The sequence below is a fragment of the Heterocephalus glaber genome, unplaced genomic scaffold (assembly GCF_053883595.1).
Source record: "Heterocephalus glaber isolate CG9 unplaced genomic scaffold, H.glaber_assembly_v1.0 deba00001444, whole genome shotgun sequence".
NCBI classification, from domain to species: Eukaryota; Metazoa; Chordata; class Mammalia; order Rodentia; family Bathyergidae; genus Heterocephalus; species Heterocephalus glaber.
This window is the reverse complement of record NW_028258297.1, coordinates 29,679,940-29,698,469: the sequence shown is the minus strand read 5'-3', so window position 1 is coordinate 29,698,469 and position 18,530 is coordinate 29,679,940. Positions and strand designations below refer to the sequence as shown.

At 55.1% G+C, this 18,530-nt stretch overlaps 1 protein-coding gene across 10 annotated transcripts in view; it reads right to left on the bottom strand.

The window, feature by feature from the left end:
• Positions 1–18,530, bottom strand: part of Vwf (von Willebrand factor) — a 138,444-nt gene that overhangs the window by 64,895 nt on the left and 55,019 nt on the right. For all 10 annotated transcript variants that reach the window (XM_087214183.1, XM_087214185.1, XM_087214181.1 and 7 more), the window contains 15 exons: positions 18,291–18,429; positions 15,817–15,951; positions 13,515–13,661; positions 12,706–12,846; positions 12,404–12,517; positions 11,157–11,313; positions 10,464–10,622; positions 9,684–9,819; positions 6,250–7,628; positions 4,701–4,817; positions 4,468–4,608; positions 4,030–4,173; positions 2,188–2,352; positions 742–785; positions 256–433 (listed from right to left, as the gene is read on the bottom strand). In XM_087214183.1, coding sequence (XP_087070309.1) covers positions 256–433; positions 742–785; positions 2,188–2,352; positions 4,030–4,173; positions 4,468–4,608; positions 4,701–4,817; positions 6,250–7,628; positions 9,684–9,819; positions 10,464–10,622; positions 11,157–11,313; positions 12,404–12,517; positions 12,706–12,846; positions 13,515–13,661; positions 15,817–15,951; positions 18,291–18,429 — 3,296 coding nt within the window. The remainder of the gene's footprint in view (positions 1–255; positions 434–741; positions 786–2,187; positions 2,353–4,029; positions 4,174–4,467; positions 4,609–4,700; positions 4,818–6,249; positions 7,629–9,683; positions 9,820–10,463; positions 10,623–11,156; positions 11,314–12,403; positions 12,518–12,705; positions 12,847–13,514; positions 13,662–15,816; positions 15,952–18,290; positions 18,430–18,530) is intronic.

Here is an 18,530-nt window from a genome sequence, read left to right as displayed (position 1 = left end):
CTTGCACTGCTCCACACCCACTGGTAAAGCTCAAACACACAGATTCCAGGGTTGACTGACCTCAGAAAAGCAACCCTTCCTGCTGGCCATGCATCATCTGGGGAAGGGCGTCCCAAAGACAGAGGAAGAGAGCAGTGACCCGAGACCCTCAGAGAACATGGGAGCGTGGCTGCCGGCTTCCGAGCTAGCTCTTCACAAGCCCGGATAATCACTGCTCCTCTAACCCGGGCCAGGCAGGGGTAGCAGAGGACTCACAGGGACAGGTCCAGCGGCAGCCGCAAGTCTCTTCCACCCGAATAGGGGCCTGGCTGTTGGGGCACAAAGGCCTGGGCACCTGCTCACAGTTGACCCGGTGACTCTGCAGCATGGTCTGGCCATCCGGCAGGCAGGTCACTGTGTGGCACTGATCTGGCAAAGTCCAGGCGTCCCCAGGCTGCAGAGGAAAACACAGGTTCTGGCAGGGAGAAGGATGAGGCGTCCCAGGGCTAAGCTCATCATCCCCCAACCAACCGCCTCCACAGACACAGGGAGCAGGACTGGACACCAGGGGCAGTACACAAGGCTGGAGCAGAACAGGAAATGCACAGGTGGACTTCCCAAAGAGGATGACAGTAAGGAGGAGAACGGGACAAAGATGAAAGCGTTCCAAGACCAAAGGAGGCAAAAGCGTCCCCAAAGAAGGGCCAAGGCCCTCAAACACACATTTCTCATCTGTCTGTCAAAGTCATCAGAGGAACTTACCCTCTTCTCATTCCCGTCCTCATCCACGCAAACTCTAGCAAACCCTGCAAGAGACACAAATGAGACCTGAATTCCCTGCTATCACTCAGACACTGTAGGCCATGCATAATGTCTGCTGGGCTGCCCGGTCTCATCCTTGAAGTCGCCTCAACCCTGAAAGGACCCCAGTGAGTTCCACAGTGGACACAAGGGGGCCTACGACGAAGAGGCCAACACTACTATTCCTCAGACGCCATCTGTGGTGACAGTAACTAGTCATTCTGACGCTAGCAACACCAGTGCTCTCATGGCGATGCATTTTTACAGCTGCACAGTTATTATGTCCTTTTCTACATAGACCACTTTCAAGAAGGAGGATGTATGAAGCAAGATCCTGAAAACCGGAAACAGATCCAGCAAAAAGATTACACCAGGACAGTGACCACTACGAAAGAGATGTAATAACTCTGAAGGATGCTTTGACAAAAATACAAGGGGTGATTGAAAAATATGGTAAAGGATTAAATTTACATTGCCATTCGTCCTGCTCAAAGACTCCGCCTTGCTCAGAGCACACCCTCCATTGCTCTTGCCACTCTCCGAAGCATCTCAAAGTGCTTTTTCATGTCTTTAGTTGCGCTGTCCTGGCTGCCTCGGGGCCTGAATCCATGCAAAATGTCTACCTCTCGTGGTCATTTTGACTGTGGGGAAGAGCCACTTGTTGAATGGAGCCATATTTGGTGAATAAGGTGGATAAGGACGCACCGTAATGTGCTCACACGCCTGCTTTCTGTTGGATGGCACACGGGAGCAGTGTTCACCTTGCTTTTCATTGCACCTCATAAAGACACACAAAAGACGACCTCCAGAACTGCTTCAGAACTCGGCAAAATGACAGGATAAGTGTGTTTGATGTGGACAGGAGGAGTTTTGAGGGAGGACTAATAGCAATGTGTCTTTTGCTGTAATAATTTTTTTAATTTAAATATTTGCCATATTTTTGATCACCCCTTATGTATAAAAACAGGCCCAAAGATCATGTATTTTTTAAGTTTCTAATCTAAACTCAAATTAACCTGTGGTCCTGTGATGTTAGAGTCTCTTGTCATAATCCTGAAGCCCTTTCTGGTCTTCTCCAGTGAGTATGGGACCGTGTCCTGTGGAGCTGGGCTTGCCGCTGTGTCTTCTGACTCTTTTGTGTAAGTCCTTTCTGCTGAAGCAGACAGTTCAAGTGGAAGAAGGACTGTGACCAAAGACCTCCTGGTAGAACTGGAGGTCTGCAGTATATGCCTTCCACAGGCAGAAACCTAAAGGTCCTGGTCTATATAATAATGTTCACTTAAGGTTCAGTGTTATACATGAGCAACCAGGAATTTCTAGCATGGAATTTTGTTTTGTTTTATGATTTTAGGTTTTGCTTTGGCTTAATGGATTTTTGAGGGAGTAAAAGGATATTATAAGATTTACCAGAGCACAGTTTGTGGAAGAAGGAATTGCCCACGCTGACCATGGTGGGGAGGTCTTCCACTCGAGGGAGCTGCACCACACTGGAGCTGGCGTCTGGGCCCGCCAAGATCCTCAGCTGCCTCTGGTCATACTGGTCCCCAATTCCAATGGGGAACACTGTCACTCCTGGAGTTAGCAAAGGAATAGGACACAGTCTGCTCAAGTGGGTTTGCAATGGGCTGGCCTGACACTGTGTCCAAGACCTGTATGGAACTTCATGTGTTCCCGCCTGCACACACAGACCAACCCTATGACGCAGACAGTCACTCAGCCAACAAATGTTAAGGAGCTCCTACTATTGCAAGCAATGGGGATAGAGCAGTGAACCAAGCAGAGAAAGTCCCTGTGCCCTGTTCTCACACAGCTTACACTGGGGACAGAAAGATAACAAACACAAAAAAAAGTTAGTAAGAGTATTTCAGATGTGGGTCAGTGTTTGGGGAAAACAAAGGGGGATAAGGAGAAATGGACTTCCCGGCGGGGCAGGGGGTTACTGTTCCATAAACGGTGGTTGGGGCAGTGTACAGTGAAAAGACAGCATTTGGACACAGACATGAAATAAGGACAAAAGAAGCCAAGAGGCCATCTGAGGGACCATCATCCCAGGCAGAGGACAGTGACTGTGAAGACCAGGACAGGGGCAGAAGCGTATGCACCAAGCGGCTGGAGCTGGGCAAGCCAGGCACAGCCAGGGAGGAGGGCATGGATTGTGCACAGCCTTGTAGGCCATGGCAGGGACCTACTGCACCCTCTGAAGGCAACAGAAAGCCAGCCAAGCCTGGCACAGAGCAGTGACAGGGCTTCTTCGATGGTAAAGGGTCACTCTGGCTGCTGTGTTGACAATGAACAATGAACAATGACAATGAACAGCAAGGGGCAGGAGTGGAAGCCAAGGTTCCCTTTAGACAGCTGCCTCCATCATCCAGGGGCAGGTGGTAGAGGGTGGGATAGGGTGACAGTGGTGGTGGGGTACAGGGTGAGGTTGTCACTGGCTAGCGTGGGTCCTTGCATCAGTGGTGATAGAAATTAAAAACTGAAGCAACAGCATGAATTGATAGCTCAAAGTTTAATTGGAATTTTTATTATGAAAACAATCAAAGCTGGCTATGCCATAGGCACCCCCTAGAAAGAAAAGCAGGCTGCTCCACAGAGGCCCCCTAACAAAAGACAAATTTCACTTTATAGGGCCTCAAAGGCATATCATTAAGTATTTGTGAATTTTTCTGAAAAAGGCAGGGATCCTTGGGCAGCTTGAAGTTCAGTTACTGCACAGCCCTTTGCACATAACTCAAAGTGGGCTTTGAAATGAGCTGTGTCCCTTCTCTGGGTGGACGTTTTGCTCTGGAAATGCATTGCAGTGAAGGTGAGGGTCAGTTCTCAGTCAGATCTGTCGCCACCTTTGCTCGGACCCTTCTCACCCTGTTCCTACCCACTGCCCCTTCTTATCTTGAGGACTGGAGCAGCTTGCTCATTTTATCAACAGCCTGATTTACTCCCCCTCCCAGCACCAGAAGATGCTGCTGCCTTCTTGTTTCCCCTCAGCGGGTACTTCAAACTCACGCCAATCCCCTCCTATCTCACAAGGATGCCACTCTAAAAAGGGAAGGTGTGGAGGTTCCATCACCCGGGACACAGAGTACAGACACATATTTCTTAGGGTTTGATTTCCAAACCATACAAAGTTTGGACAACTACCGGGTGCTTGAAACCAGGTCATGTGTGAACATATTTAAAATCAGCCTGAACCCCACCGCTTCCCCCTCTAGTACTCGAGAGGATTCAGGATTGGCACTGGACACTTACGGTTGGATCTGGCGGCCTGAGCTGCCACATCCACTGAGTCCACAGAGACATCCATGACCAGGATGAGCACCGCCTTAGAGGCCACAGGCCTGGCCCCATGGACTTGGGAGGTGACATATCGCACAGCAAAGGCCAAAGCCTCCCCTAAGGAAGGAGAACAGACCACGTTGGTACTGACTGCAGGAACAGGTGTTTCTGCAGCAGCTGATCAGTCCATCCCTTGGCGGATCCTCAGGTCGTTCAAAAGCTGAATGGTTCAGAGACTCAGAGGAACACAGTAGGATCCAGAGGAGACCAGGAAGAGCAGCCAGCACCCCACTTCACAGGAGAAGAAACTCAGGCAAAGGAGCAATGTGACCAGCGAGGACGCTCAGTCACTTTTGCCAAGAATCAGATCAGAACGCAAGTCGCACACCCAGCCTGGGGCATCCCTGTTACCCATCCGGCTGGGGCCTCCCTCCTGCCGCATGAGCTCCACGAGATCCAGTAAATGCTCCTTTTGCTGGGCCACGTTCCACGGCACATCGATGGTGGTGATGCTCCCATACTGGAGCACGGACACCTGCATGAGATGAGGTCCTAACAGGAAAGAGAAAAGAGAACTCATTCGGCGCCGAGTGGATCCCAAGAGGAGCCCCTTCCTTCACTGGCTGCTCCAGGTGCCTGCTCACCGATGCTGGCCTTTGAAATGAAAGCCTTGGCAAAACTCTTCATTTCCTCAAAGTAAGAGGCTGGAATGCCAGAGGAGCCATCCAGGAGGAGGACCACATCCAAGGGTTGGCTGCAGTCTGTGAAGAGGACCAGGGTGGTGAGCACACAAGTGCCGCAGGTGGCTGGCCACCACCCAGGCAGCTAGACATCAGATTCAGCAGGTTCTGGGGGTCCCCCAATGACACGGCACCATAGTTACCAAGACAGGGCCAGGGAGGAGGGGGGGATGGATGTTTCTGGGTGGCTAAGCACCCCAGGGTTGCAGGCATTGGAAAGCTCCACCCAAAAGTTTAAGTGCTTACAAATAAAAGCAGGAGATATCTACTCCCTCAGTAAGAGAACTGCTACCCTTCCGGAAGTGGGTGAAATACTGGAGCAGCAAAATAAGAAGATGTCAGAAAGAAATGGAACAGCAGCAGCACCTCCCTGGGAGAGAGCTTGTTCACGCTCAGGCTTACAGGGTGGGGAAGGTACCATGAGCAACTCGTGATAAATGTTCAGTGCCATGTTAATGTCTGGTCACAGCCATGATCACAGAGAGGAAACAAGCTCTGCCCTGAACACATTTTGAGATTGGGCGGGTGATGCTATTACTATACTACAGGAGATTAAATAAAATCTGTGGCTCTCATTCAAAACTAAAAAAAAAAAGACACTAAAAAGGAAGCAAGTTATTCTGGGATGGTCCTGAGCATACCACACAAGAGTGTTCGAGGACTAGGAGTTTACTAGATGCCAGATTGGTGAAGAAGGCAATGAGAATGGCAGGAAAAGTAGCAAACCATTTGTGAGCGTGTGCCATATGGTGGAGTTACCTTGCTCAATACTATTATGACCCGAATCCTACAGAAGAGGAGACTGACGTACAGAGGTTAAGGACTTGCCCCAAATTATCCAGTCAGCAAGTGGCAGGCTAAAGCAGGCTGCCTCCGGACCTAGTTCGCCTGACTTCCTGTCCTCCTGGGTGTGCTGGGGTGTATCTTGGAGGCATGGCCTTGTGTGCTACACATATCCTTCACCCCTCCCTCTCTGGAACTCTTCCCCTGCTCTGCTTCCTGGCCAACACTAAGCAACTTTGCTCTGCAATACCCTTCCACCATGAGGTTTCTGGGCCTACTGACCATGGACTGAGTCTCCCGAAACTGAACCAAATGAAGCCTTTCCCCCTTTATGTTTCGGATCCTGGGTGCTGCGTAGCAGGAACAGGGAAGCTCACTAACACATGCAAGGATGGGGATGGGTGGTAAAGTAAGCATAGTGCCTTTCACTCCTTGGTATTGTTTAGATTTTGACAATAGGGTTGTATTACCTTTGAACTTACAAGCATACATAAAAGATCCTCCCCCCAGAAAAGGGTCACAACGTAGCCCCCTGCCTGGGAGGTAAGGAAACACAGGCACTCTGAGGCAGAGCAACAGAACTGGGATTAGAACCCAAGTCACATGGTGGCGGGATGCAGGCAGCACCGGGGCTGCCCCCGCCCTCCCTCTGCGCCTGGGGCCATCGTACCTAGAGCAGGGTGGAGGGTGGGGAGTGGCACTGTGTCTCCAGAGCAGCACCTCTGCAGCACCAGGTCAGGAGCCTCTCGGGGCAGCGTCTCAAAGTCCTGGATAAAGATGGGGGTGCTGGGCCAACTGATCTCTTGCAGCTCCTGCACATTGGCACCGGGGCCCACTCCGATGGGCACCACCTGGATGTCCCCGGGCAACCGCTTGATCTCATCGGAGGCAGGGTTTCCTGTGACCATGTAAACCAGGTTGGGTGCCTGCTCCCGGTCGCCTTGGCTGGCAGAGAAGCTGTGCTCAGACACGTACTGCAGGGCCAGCCCAGTGTTGGTCTTGTTGCCACCCCGGAACTGGATCTCTTGCACATGCTGCAGCACGTTGCCCTTGGACTGGGCTTTGCGGAAGGTGTACTCCACGGTCACCGTGTACGAGTACTGCAGGACCGTGATGTGGATGCTGTCCTGGCCCACATCCATGCGCTGGATCACCTCCGCCATGAACTCCTTGCTCTGGTTGAAGTTGGCCTCTCCAATTTTGTCTGAGCCCTCCAGGACAAATACCACATCCAGAACCATGGGCTTTCTCTTGGGTCCTGGGGACAAAACCTCCAAGAGCCCTGGACCCACAGTGACCTGCGCTACCTGGGTGCGCTGAGTCGGGCCAGGGGCCTCAGGCGCGTGGTCACAGAGGTAGTTGATAATCTCATCCCTCCACTGCTCCAGCTCGTCCACACTGCTGAGCACAAAGGCCTTGTTCTCGGGGGCCTGCTTCTCAATGAGGCGGATCTGCTGGAGGCTGGCATGCGGCCCAATGCCCACGGGAATCACGATGACCTTTTTCTTCTTCAGGCCCTGGACATAGCGGACCAAATTCCGGGCCATTTGTCTGGGCTCTGAGCTGGCAGTCAGGAGCAACACAATGCGGGAGGCTTCCGGGCGATCGATTTTGCCAAAGATCTGGAAGAGCGTGTACTTCAAGACCTCACTGGTGGAGGCCACCTGGCTGCCTGCGTACTTCACCTGGCTGGCAATTCGCCGCAGCTCCGAGGGCCGCTTCCTCGCCCTGAGCTCAAGGTAAGCATGGGAGCCATCGTGGTACTCCACCACGGCCACGCGGATCCGCTTCTGGGAGATGTGCAGCCGCTCCATCGTGCTCACCACAAAGGCCTTCAGCGTCTCAAACTCGGCCTCCGACAGCCTGGAGGAGCCGTCCAGCAGAAAGACCAGATCCAGCAGCTTGCTGCAGTAGAAGTCATGCAGGGGCGGCTCTGGAGTATCTTCCACGTATGGGGTGGTAGTGCTCACTGAGGCCTCCGTAGGGGGCACCACCAGGCCTCCAGGCTCCTGGCAGGCTTCGCAGGTAAGGTTGGCACCATCACAGTGACTGGCAGAGGGAGAAGAAACCAAATGCTTAGGAAGAAGCTCTGAGCCCTTCTCTACCCACCATGGATACATTTCCGTGGAACAGCCAGACGGCCACACAGAGCATTCCCCACTGGAACAAGATATCATTAGTGTGCGTGCGTGCGCGCACGCACGCACGCACACACACACACACACAGAGGTTTCCCTCAATTCTGGAAGCCAAAGCTTTGACCCATCTTAAGACCTGAGAAAAGAATCTTTGCTGTTTAGGCCATACACACAACCATTCAACTCTGATTTCTTTCCAACCTACATCTCCAGCCTATAGTAATATTTCATCAAAACCCAAACTTTCTCCCAAGTATCTCCAAGGACAAATACTGCTCTAAATGCTGATGCTGGTCAGGACTTGGAAATGTTCTATTATTAAAGCCAAATGGTTGACAGAATTATCACAGAATTTGGTAGGTTGGGCCTCAAGGAAGAAAACAAAAACTAGAGTGAAAACACTTTAGAACGGTGAATAAAAATTCAAGGTCCTAGGTTTATTTATCAGAAGAAAGTATTTAGGAGGAGTCGGGGAGGTCTGTCAGATCTAGGGCCAGGAAGACAGCAGCTCAGCGTTTGCTCGTCCCACAGGCAGGTGGCGAGGCCCGCACACCCGTGTCACAGCTACGACCCTATGCACCAACTGCTGCACTACCAGGAAGATCTGCAGCCTCTTCTGGTCACTCTGCCCTCTCTCCAGTGTCCTGAAGGTGGTGGGCAAGGCCAGGCCACAGGTGAATCAAGTTGCCCTGTGGCAGCAACCCATGCCTGCTGGGGTCTCCTCCTCTCTGGGCTCAGCCTCCCAGCAACTCACCTTCAACACTCCCAGCAAAGCTGTGGAGGCAGCAGCATCATGAGCACCAGGAAGTGTCCCTCTGTGGCCTGACCACTAGGCACCATCCCTGCCCGCTGCAGAACCAGTGTCTGCCCTGGCGCCCCAGCATGTACCGTGTAGCTGCCCATCCCCAGTGCTGACAGGGCTCTAGCTCAGCCCTCCACCAGCACTGACCTCACCCTCACTGGAGATGTTGTCCTCACATCTCGACTTCCGCATCGGGAGGGCGGGCGGGCAGGGTCCTACTGGGAACCTAATTCCTACTTCCTCATGCTCCCCACGATTTATTGGCTCAGTCCTTGGTTAACAGTGTGTGAGTGACATACTTTTTAGTTTCCTGCGTTTGCAAGAAAACTCCCCCAGGGCAGCTTTCACTGGTGTTTGTACAGGTGGAAGCGGCAGGCTCTGGTTCTGGCCACAGCTCCCACGAGTGAGCTGGACTTCTCAAGTTTAAGCCGTTCCAAGCCTTGGTCAGTGTCAAGCAGTGGCATTGAACTTATCAGCATTTTAACAACTGTTCCCTGCTTACAGGTAAGACTTCAAAAGCTCAGCACCTGCCCTGTGGCCCCTGCCCACCTCCCCAAGGCCAGTTTCCCTGGGGCAGCTCCAGTGAGAGCCCAGGGGACGGCAGTGGGAGTCTTTCCTCCCAGTTACAGAAGCTGTGCCCTGTGGCCTCAACTGTGGCCCCAAGATGTCCCTGTTATACCAGGGTCAGAGGTTCTTTCTCACTTTCCTCCCCTGACCACCGCCTCCTTCAAGAAACTGACTTTATGGATGCCCTTCCTCAGACTAGACATGGCCTCCAGAAATAAGGCGAGCCACAGGAAATGGGAATGCTTATTCCCCTGACCTGACTTGTATTACAATACTACAGGAGAGCCCACAAAACTATTACATGTTGGAGGGGGGACAGAAAACCTACCCTGTCTTCCACAAGAAAAGCTAAAAACTTCTTAGAGATAAAAGCCTTTTTTAAAATATTTCAATATTTTGAGAGGAAGCAGTCTAGTTTGCTCTCAGAGAAAGACAGGCAAACTAGAAACACACTGAGCAAAAACTGAACTGATTAATTAACAAACTAAGTGAACCCACTGTGTCCACTCACCCAACTTGGAGGTTTCATCCCGGGCCTCTGAGCAGGCCTGGGGAATGTGGTCACACTCCTGGCTTCGGACAGCCAGGGCCACTCACCAAGCCTGGCAGCGTGCAGGGTCCTCAGGGTTCAAGGTGATCTTCCTTCCCGGGGCCAGGCGCCGGCCAGCCACCTCACACACGGGGCAGTCATGGGGGTGGACACAGGTCTGTAGAAGCTCATCCAGGATTTTCCCTGCACAGCGCACTTCACATTAGGACAGAGCACCCAGCTGTCCCGCCAGGAAGGCTCCCTGTCACCCAAAGCCAGCTCTGCCACCTCCTGCGTGGTCGCCTCATTATCTTTCCTCCTTTGTGCCTTGATTTATCCCTCCGCCAAGCTGGGGAGGGGGTTCCTTCACCCTGTCTCACCTCCTCCAAGCTTTGAGACAAATCAGTCTTCCAAAGAGTGGATTCAACAACTTTCAAGTTTCGCTGTCCAATATGACAGCTGTTAACGAAATGTGGCTACTAAAGTTCAAATTAAGCAAGAATCACAATGAAAACTTCAGCTCTCTAGGTACACTAGCCACCCCTGCACTCATCAGAGCTTTTCCCCCACTGCAGAAAGTGCTGCTCTGTGTGATAAACCCATAAACAGGCACCCAAAAGCATGGCGTGGAGAGCGATACGGGCATAGCTTGGTGGTTGCGTGTATGCTGAGCATGTACAGGAGCCTGGGTTGCACACACACACAGCAGCATCTGATAGGAAATCAACCTGGCAAAACTCGGGGCTGGGCCAGCTTCGGTGAAGGGACCCACAGAGGCAGAGGGCTAGGGGCAGGGGACTCCTGGGCAAGGCCAGGAGGGAGCAGGAGCCACCAGGGACAGGCCTCACCTGGCGGGCACTGCACCTGGCAGCCCTCCACACACCGCACAGGACAGGCCAGGGGCTCGGGGTGCTGGCACGTGACAGGACAGGCGGGCACGCAGCTGCTATAGCGCCACTCACACTCGTACCCACTGTCCCGGAGATGCCTCTCCTCGCAGCTCTGGGCTGTGCAGAGAGGAGAAAAGGCTGTGACTCAGAATGCAGCAGGCCACCGTGGGAGGGGGTGGGTGGGTGAGCCTACTGGGGAGCGAAGGGCCACCCGAGTCACTGGCTCTCGTGACTTCTGGATTTGCCAAGCACCCAAGGCGGGAACCTGGTGGTCTAGATTCATTTCCTATATAAAAACAGTAAGTTGTGTGCACCCAAGAAACCAAGACTCCATAGAAACCCACGCGCGCATAGCCCCTTGTACCAGCAAACATGGTCATGTCTGAGACATACTTGGGCTTCCTTCCGCACCTCCTCAGTGTTACCCCTTTTCTTCTTTCAGGACTCTCCAGAAGCAAAGTCCCTGTGGGCCATCCTGAGCCAGGTTCCTCCTCACCCACAGTGTGAACCCTTATTCGGTGTCCTAGTCCTCTCCGCCCCGGGCATCCCGCTAGAGCCTTCCCTCCTCACACCGTGCCCTGCGCCCCACGCCCTCCAGGTCTAGACAGGCACAGGTGGGGGAGCTGTCGAGGCCCCAGCATCAGGACTCACGGCACAGCGCGGCTGTCCTCCAGCTCACCACCTGGCCCTGCTGGGCACACGCGTGAGCGTAGGCAGCGATGGTGTCGCAGAAGCAGGTGCAGTCCCCGATGGACTCGCAGGAGCAGGTGTCGTAAATGCACACGTCCAGGTAAGGCTCGGGGTCCACCTGCAAAGGCGCCTCAGGTCACTGGGGTCTTGGGCCAGCAGCTAGAGTGTGGCTCTCGTTCTGGGCCAGGGTGTTCTGGGGTCACAGAGGATGGGGGCCTTCAGGGCAGGAGACGTGGAAGCCATGGTCCCCACGAGAGGAAATGGGCAAAAGGGCAAGATGCCTGCTTCTTATCCAGAGTGCAGCAAGAGATGTTGCCCTAGCCAGGTTCCCTGGCTTTTGTGGCCAGGACGTGCCTGCGAGCCTCAGAAGGACATCCCAGTGTCCATCTCCCACCTCGCTACCGTCGCCTGTGCATGAGCACCATGGTACATGTTGCCACAAAAACTGTCCCTCTTTCTTTGCCTCGGTGTAGCACAGCGAGGGGAGACACATCCAGACCCACTCAAGTTGCCTCAAGGGGAGCCGCAGGGCAAGCGTGCTGGGAGGGGGGACCCTGGTGGGCTCTCCTAGCTCAGACCCCAAGTCTGTGCCACCCACGCAAGCACGTTCAGTTTCCATCTCGCCTACCCCAAACACGCACTGCACAAGGGCAGCTGTGACAAATCAATTCACGCGCCCAGCAGGCACAGACTCCACGACCTCCCAGAGGCCCCGTTTCCCCGGCTCCCGTCCCTGCCTTCCTTCTCCCGACTCCGATGTCACCAGGCCAGAGAATCTGCACTGTCCTGTGGAACCCTAAAATCCACTGACGTTAAGGCCAGAAAAGAGTTTCTGTGAGAAGAAAGAGGCACTAAGGGGATTGTTTTTGGTGTCTGTTCATCGATGAGGGACGGTCGGGGCCTTAGGTATGGAGACACAGCAATAACAGGCTGAGGAGCCCTTTGTCGCTAGTGTTGGAGACAAGAAAACGCGACAAACTCTAAGACTGGGGGGAAGGAGAGGTGTGGGTAGATGCCACTTCCTGTGCAGTAGGAATCTGCGGCCACGGCCTCCCTAGAAGGCGCTGACTCTGCTTCCCAGACACAGGAAGGACTGCAGCAGCCTCTGGGTGGGAACTGTCGCAGGACCCTAGTCGCTCCCGTGCACCTGAGAACCCCAGGCTGCAGTGGCCCCCGCTGACCCTTCAGCCCACCCTGCCTCCCCTCACCAGCTTGTTGCAGTCCTGGAAAATGTCGCTGGTGAGGACTCTGCAGGAGGAATCCACCATTGTCTGCTTCATGACGTTGTCGTGGCAGGTGGCAGGGGACACGTCCAGCACCACCTGGGGATGGGGGGGTGCGCAGCTGCACCAGCAAGGCAGCGAACTGGGGGGACCCAGGGGGACACGAGAGCCTGTTCCCAGCCTGCCACCACCTGCAGTTCCTGTCTCCCAGCACCCAGCTGCCAACTCCAGGGAATGGGGACCTTCCAGAGGCGGCCTCCGGTCTCCATCCGCTGGGCCACACGCACCCTGCTTGTGTCGGCACACTGTGGGCTCACTTTCCAAGAGTTCCCAAAGTCCACAGCGTTCTCCTCCACTCGGAGGCTGCTGCTGGTGAGGTCATTGTTCTGGATGCCATCAAAATTGCCACAGAGGCCGCATACTTGCTCCTGGATGGGCACATTGGGAGCACACATGCACGCGCTCAGGGCTCAACACCTGCCAGGAACCCAGAGGGCATCACTGCCTAGGTGACTGGGTCCATGGTTCATTAACGGGATGGATGGCCCAGGAAGCAAGGACCGCGAGGCCTCTGGACCCGTACAAGCTAACACTGCATGGCGGCCTCAGAGCCGCTGTGAAGACGGAGCCCACCAAGCCCAATCATGACCGGAGTTGGTGGAGCCACTTGTCACGTGCACACCACAAGAGAATCCAACAAAGTCTCGACAAACCGTCGGACCCGGGAAAAATGCGATCCCCTTTCCCTGCGAGCTCACACTGGCTGTCAAAAGTGCTGGCCTGTGGCTCGATGGCCGGGCAGCCCCCAGAGCGCTTCACAGGGTCATCATCAAACTGTGTGTGGTAGTTTGCCTGAAGAAAAGCTGATGCTGCCTAAGCCCCTGCTCCCTTCCTTTGTGCAGATAAACTGTGTGCCAGGCAAGGGGAACAGAGACAGTCCGGGGGGCCTTGGCCCTCCTTGTGGGCAGCAGCCCTGGGTCGGCCATGGCCAGCTGGACACCCAACTCCATAGCTCATTGTGGGAGGACCACCTTCCCCCAAGACAGCCAGTGAAGGTCCAAACAGGCCACAGACACGACAGCAGGGGGCCCCTGACCTGGAGCGTCCGCTTCAGCACCACGGAGACGCCCAGGCGTCGGTCCCAGACCACAGAGAGGGCTCTGCCCAGCAGCAGGATGACGAACCGGCCCGACTCCACCACCTCAAAGTGTGTCTCATCCTTCATGGGCTTCTTCACATTCACCTGAGGGAAGACACGGCAGGGAACCGGGGAAGGGTCCAGATCACCCCTCTCCACACCCACCTATCTCTGGTGCACACGCGCACACACATGAGGCAGCAGCACCTGGAACCCTACCTGTCCCTTGCCATGTGCAGTCAGAGCTGCGACCTCTAGGCCAGCACCACACGGGGCATTTCCATGTCCCTCCAACTTACCATTCTCCAGGAACTCATAACCAAGGGCAATAATAGAGGTAGCAGCAGAATCATGATTACTACATTAAAAGCACAACAAAACCAGCAGCTGATCGCCATCGTTTCACAGAAAGCAGGGGCTTTCTTTCCAGTACTGGGATGGAACCCATGGGCTCTATCACTGAGCTACACCCCAGCTCCTCTCTTTTTATTGATTCTTTTCTTTTTTTCTTTTCAATTTTGAGACAGAGTCTCCCTAAGTTGCCCAACCGGGACTCAAACCTGTGATCCTCCTGCCTCGGCTTCCCTTGGAGCTGGACTGGGGCTGTTTTGAACCTTGCTCACTCACTGCAGTGGTCCTAGGCAGGCTTTTAATGGGGCAATGGCTTTAAGAACCTCTAGGTCATAGATTTAAAAACCTATCCCAATGAGCACTCCACACTCACTCTGCTTCGTCCCAGCACCTCCTTCTCCCTAGCAGCTGTCATCAGGAGTTGGAGCTAAAGGAAGAGGGCACTGTGCAGCTCAGCTCTAGTCCGGTTCCCCACTCCAGCCAAGCCTTGAACCGCAGGGCAGAGCCAAACCCTCAGACCCGTCCGTGCTCCGCAGTGTGTGAGCCGTCAGCCTCTGCAGAGGCCTCTCCCAGCAGCACCGTGAGCAAGGCCGTCCGTCAGCCCCTCACACGTGAGCACACCTCCACATCACCACTGCCTTCTGTCTACACAGCGGTGGCCGCTGAAAGGTGCAACCCACAGCCAGCCTTGTTGCCGAGCAGCTCTCGTCCGTGACAGCCAGAGAGACCCCCCTCCCGTGTCAGTGGTTTGTGTCTACGGGATGGCGGATGTGGGCTGAGGCCACTGAACAAATGGAGATTCTGGGACAGACTGGGCCCTAGATCTGAGGTCTCCCTGACACCATATGTGCCCAGACCGGCTGACCCACAACTGTGCCCAGGGCAACTGCCACACTAAACCCAGACCCCCGGGCCCCATGCAGACCACTGAGCCACCATCTCAGGATGGAGCCCCGGGACCAGGCTTCCTGTGCATCCATCTGAGAAGCACTTTTCACGCTCTCAGTAGACGGGGTGAAATCTTGTCTCACTTCTGAGCTCTTAAAAATATTTATCTGAAAGGATGGAGATGCAGCTCAATAGTAGAGGACTTGTCTAGCTCTACCTTCGCTCCCTGGTACCACCAAAAATAAAATGCATCTGAGAAGTGAAAAACATAAAGTAAACTAAAATATATATAATTATACAGCAGTCCCCACTTATCTGCAGTTTCATTTTCTGCAGTCACCCATGGTTAGACTAAGGTCTGAAAATATTAAATGGAAATTTTCATAAATAAGTGACTTATGTGTTTTATTATATAAAGTTTTACATCAAGAAATGTTATAACCCAAGCACTCTGGGAGGCTGAGGCAGGAGGATCATAGGTTCCAGCCCAGCCTGGGAAACTGAGCAACTTAGCAAGACCCTGTCTCAAAATAGAAAAGGCCTAGGGATTTGGCTCGGTGCAAAGGCCCTCAGTCCGATACCCAGCACTGCAAAAATATGTATATAGTAGAAGTTATACTAAATATCCCCACAGCTTCTATCACAGTATGTTGTTAACGATTGTTCCATCTGTTGCTAGTTATTGGCATTACTCACACAGTAATGGTCCACAAACTAAGCTTTGTCGTAGGTGTGTGTGTATAGGAGCAATGGCGTATGCAGGATTTGGCGCTACCTGCAGTTTCAGGGTTCAACTGAGGCCCCGTGGACGAGGGTTCCCCCCCTCCCACGCTTACACGCACACGGTCACGCCCTCTCACGCGCATCCACACTCTAACGTGTGGGCTGCTGCTTGTTCTGCCCACAGAGCAGTCGCCAGGGCCAGGTGGCCAGCCCGCAGCCCTGCTCTACGGGGCTCACAACCACTCAGCAAATGCTCCAGTGAGAGCACGGAGAGGCTGGGGGCCCAGCTGCCTCTCACCTCCCCGTCAAACAGCTCGACCTCGCCTCCTTCCGCCAGGATGGTGACGCGCTTCCTGCATTCCGCGGAGGGGTAGCCGCACCCCTCGTTCCCCACCAGGATCCGGAAGGTCCCGGGGTTCCCGCTGCAGTGGTCCTGGGGAGAGGCGTGGAGAGAGGCGCATTATCCCTGCCACCCTCCCTCCCTCACCAAAAGACGGCACCTCGTCCTGAACACTGTCACGCCCACCGGTGTGCACGTGACTGTGTCCCCACGTGTGTACAGGGCGGCCCCGGCCGAACTCCCCCAGCGCTCAGCCGCGATGGACGGGCCGCGTGCCCAGGTGTAGGGGAGGTGCCCTCGCCCCGACCTGTGACCCAGCCCAGGGGCAGCTCTAACATCTGTGGAGCCTCCCGGACGGTGGCTGGCTCCTGAGCGTAACCAGAGCGGCTGTGACAGGGTCCGGGCCTGGGCACCGCAGCGCCTAGGTGCAGAGAAGGCATGAGGGCCCCTGCTGCACAGGGCTCTAGACAATTAGGCAAAAAGACACATGCCTGGTGAGTAGCTCCCCGTGGGGGCCACTGCCGCAGAGCAAGAGGAGAGACCACCGACCCAAAGCCCTGGATGACTCCTGGTAATGTGAAGAAATCGCTTCCCTCTCGCACACGCAGGCACACACCCACACACCCATGCACACTTATGCACGTACATCATTAGGGCTTATATCTAGTGTCCCCCAAGCCTCATGTGCTCAGAGGTGGGGCTTTGGGGAGGGACTGGATTGTAGGCGTAGTGCTCAGCACTGGCGGGATTACAGCAGGGGTGAGGTTGGGAGGTGATGCCTGACAGAAAGGGATGGGTCTCTGGGCGTGGCCTGGAAGGGTCCACAAACCCCTCTCCCACTCTTCATCCCTCTCTGCTTCCTGCCCATTGTTGTTGCCCTACCCAGAGCTGTTTCTGCTCTGCCAGCTGACTATGGACTGAACCTCTACAAACTGTGAGCCAAATAATCCTCTCTCCTTTAGCCTGTGGGTGTCCAGTACTGTGTCCAGCAACGAGATGGAACTGAGACAGCCACACACATCATTTCCACACAGGATCCATCATACACTTACACTTGCACACGTCACATGCACATATGCTACACCTACACGGATACATGTAACTGTATGTGCACACTCACATCATACATGCACACATGCACAATCTGCCCCTCTTTAAGATGAGGATCATCACCCCCGCAGGCTTGTTCGGTTAGGTAAGTCTGTGTTGAGGCAGTGGGCTGTGGAGGTCACAGGAACAAGGGGGCCCGAGCTGTCCTGTTCCCGCCCCAGTGGAATGGGAAAGAGCTCAGCCAGAAGATTCCTGAAAAGGAAGCGGACTCGGGAGGGGCCCAGGACAAAGCACCAGAAAAGGACGAGGACCGGCTGTGGGGAAGGACAGCCAGCAACCCCCAGAGGCCACGATTTGACTGGGGACTCGTGGAAGCAGGCATGGGGAAGTTCCCGGGCAGGGGAAGAGGAAGAGCAAGGGGCCAGCGGAGCTCAGGCTTCTCCCGCCTGAAAGCCTGGTCTGCAGAGCTCAGATCTGAAGTGATTTGGTGGCTGTGTCTCCCGCTGAGGCAGGGAGCCAGGTCACGGAGAGCCGCTTCCGGGGACAACTGGGGACGCTTTTGAGGCCCACACTGCCAGCTCACCGGTGTCACAGAACACCTGCCCCCGCCGGCTGAGTGGGTGTGGGGTCCCCAGTTCCTGCCCTGGGGCCGAGGCTCCTCTAGACCTGGTCCTTCCCTCACAGTGCACCGGCTCCCACCACCCTGCCCTACCCCGGGAGACAGCAAGACCACGCTTGTCTGAAGTGGCTCCTGGGTCACGCTTACCCCCTTGCTGTCAGCCAGCGGGAGGAATCCGCAGGAACCCGAAGGTGGGGAGGGGAGGCAGAAGGCCGGGGCCGCCCCCCACTGGCTGGCCAGGGTTTCCCGAGCAATCCCCACCCTGCTGGGTCGGGCAGACGGGCTTCCCCAGACCCTGTCCTCTCCTCCTCCCCATTCAGTCACACCCTGCTAGAAATGAAAACGGGAAGACGGTGATGGGCCCCGGGGCCGGCCGAAAACTCCAGGGTGTGGGCTGCTGCACATGCTGCTCCCCGCAGAGATGCTAGGAGGGAGGCTGGGGCCTAAGTCCCCCGGCTCCACACCAAGCTCTGCCTCCTGGCTGAGGCATGGCTGCCAAAAGGCAGGGGTGCACTTCGGCATTGCTGTGAACTGAGGGCCTCTGGCCCGTTCTCCGCAGTCTCCAGGCGGGCAGCAGGGAAACCACAGCCGCGCAGGGTTTCCGACCTCCTACTCTTTGAGCACATCTTCCAGGGCCTGGAAAACTCCTCGGTGAAACCAGACCCAGAGCTCTTCCTATGGCAGAACCCGACCTGGAAGCCCACAGGCACGGTCGGCAGCTCCAGTGCCCCAGGGACAGGCCCAGCCTGGGAGCCCTGCTCACCTGCACCAGAATGTACTGGCACTCCCCAGGGAACATGTACTTGAGCCCATCAAAGGTGAGGTAGTGGGCCATGCCAAGAGTGGAGCACGTGGCGTCACACACACGGTCGGTGCAGTTCCACTTCCGGCCCTCGCAGACACTGGGAGAGAGAGTGAGAAGAGCTGATCAGGCACCCCAGGCCCCAGAGGGCCGGGCAGGGATCCAGGACCTTCCAAGGTGCCACTGGGCCGCCAGGCACCT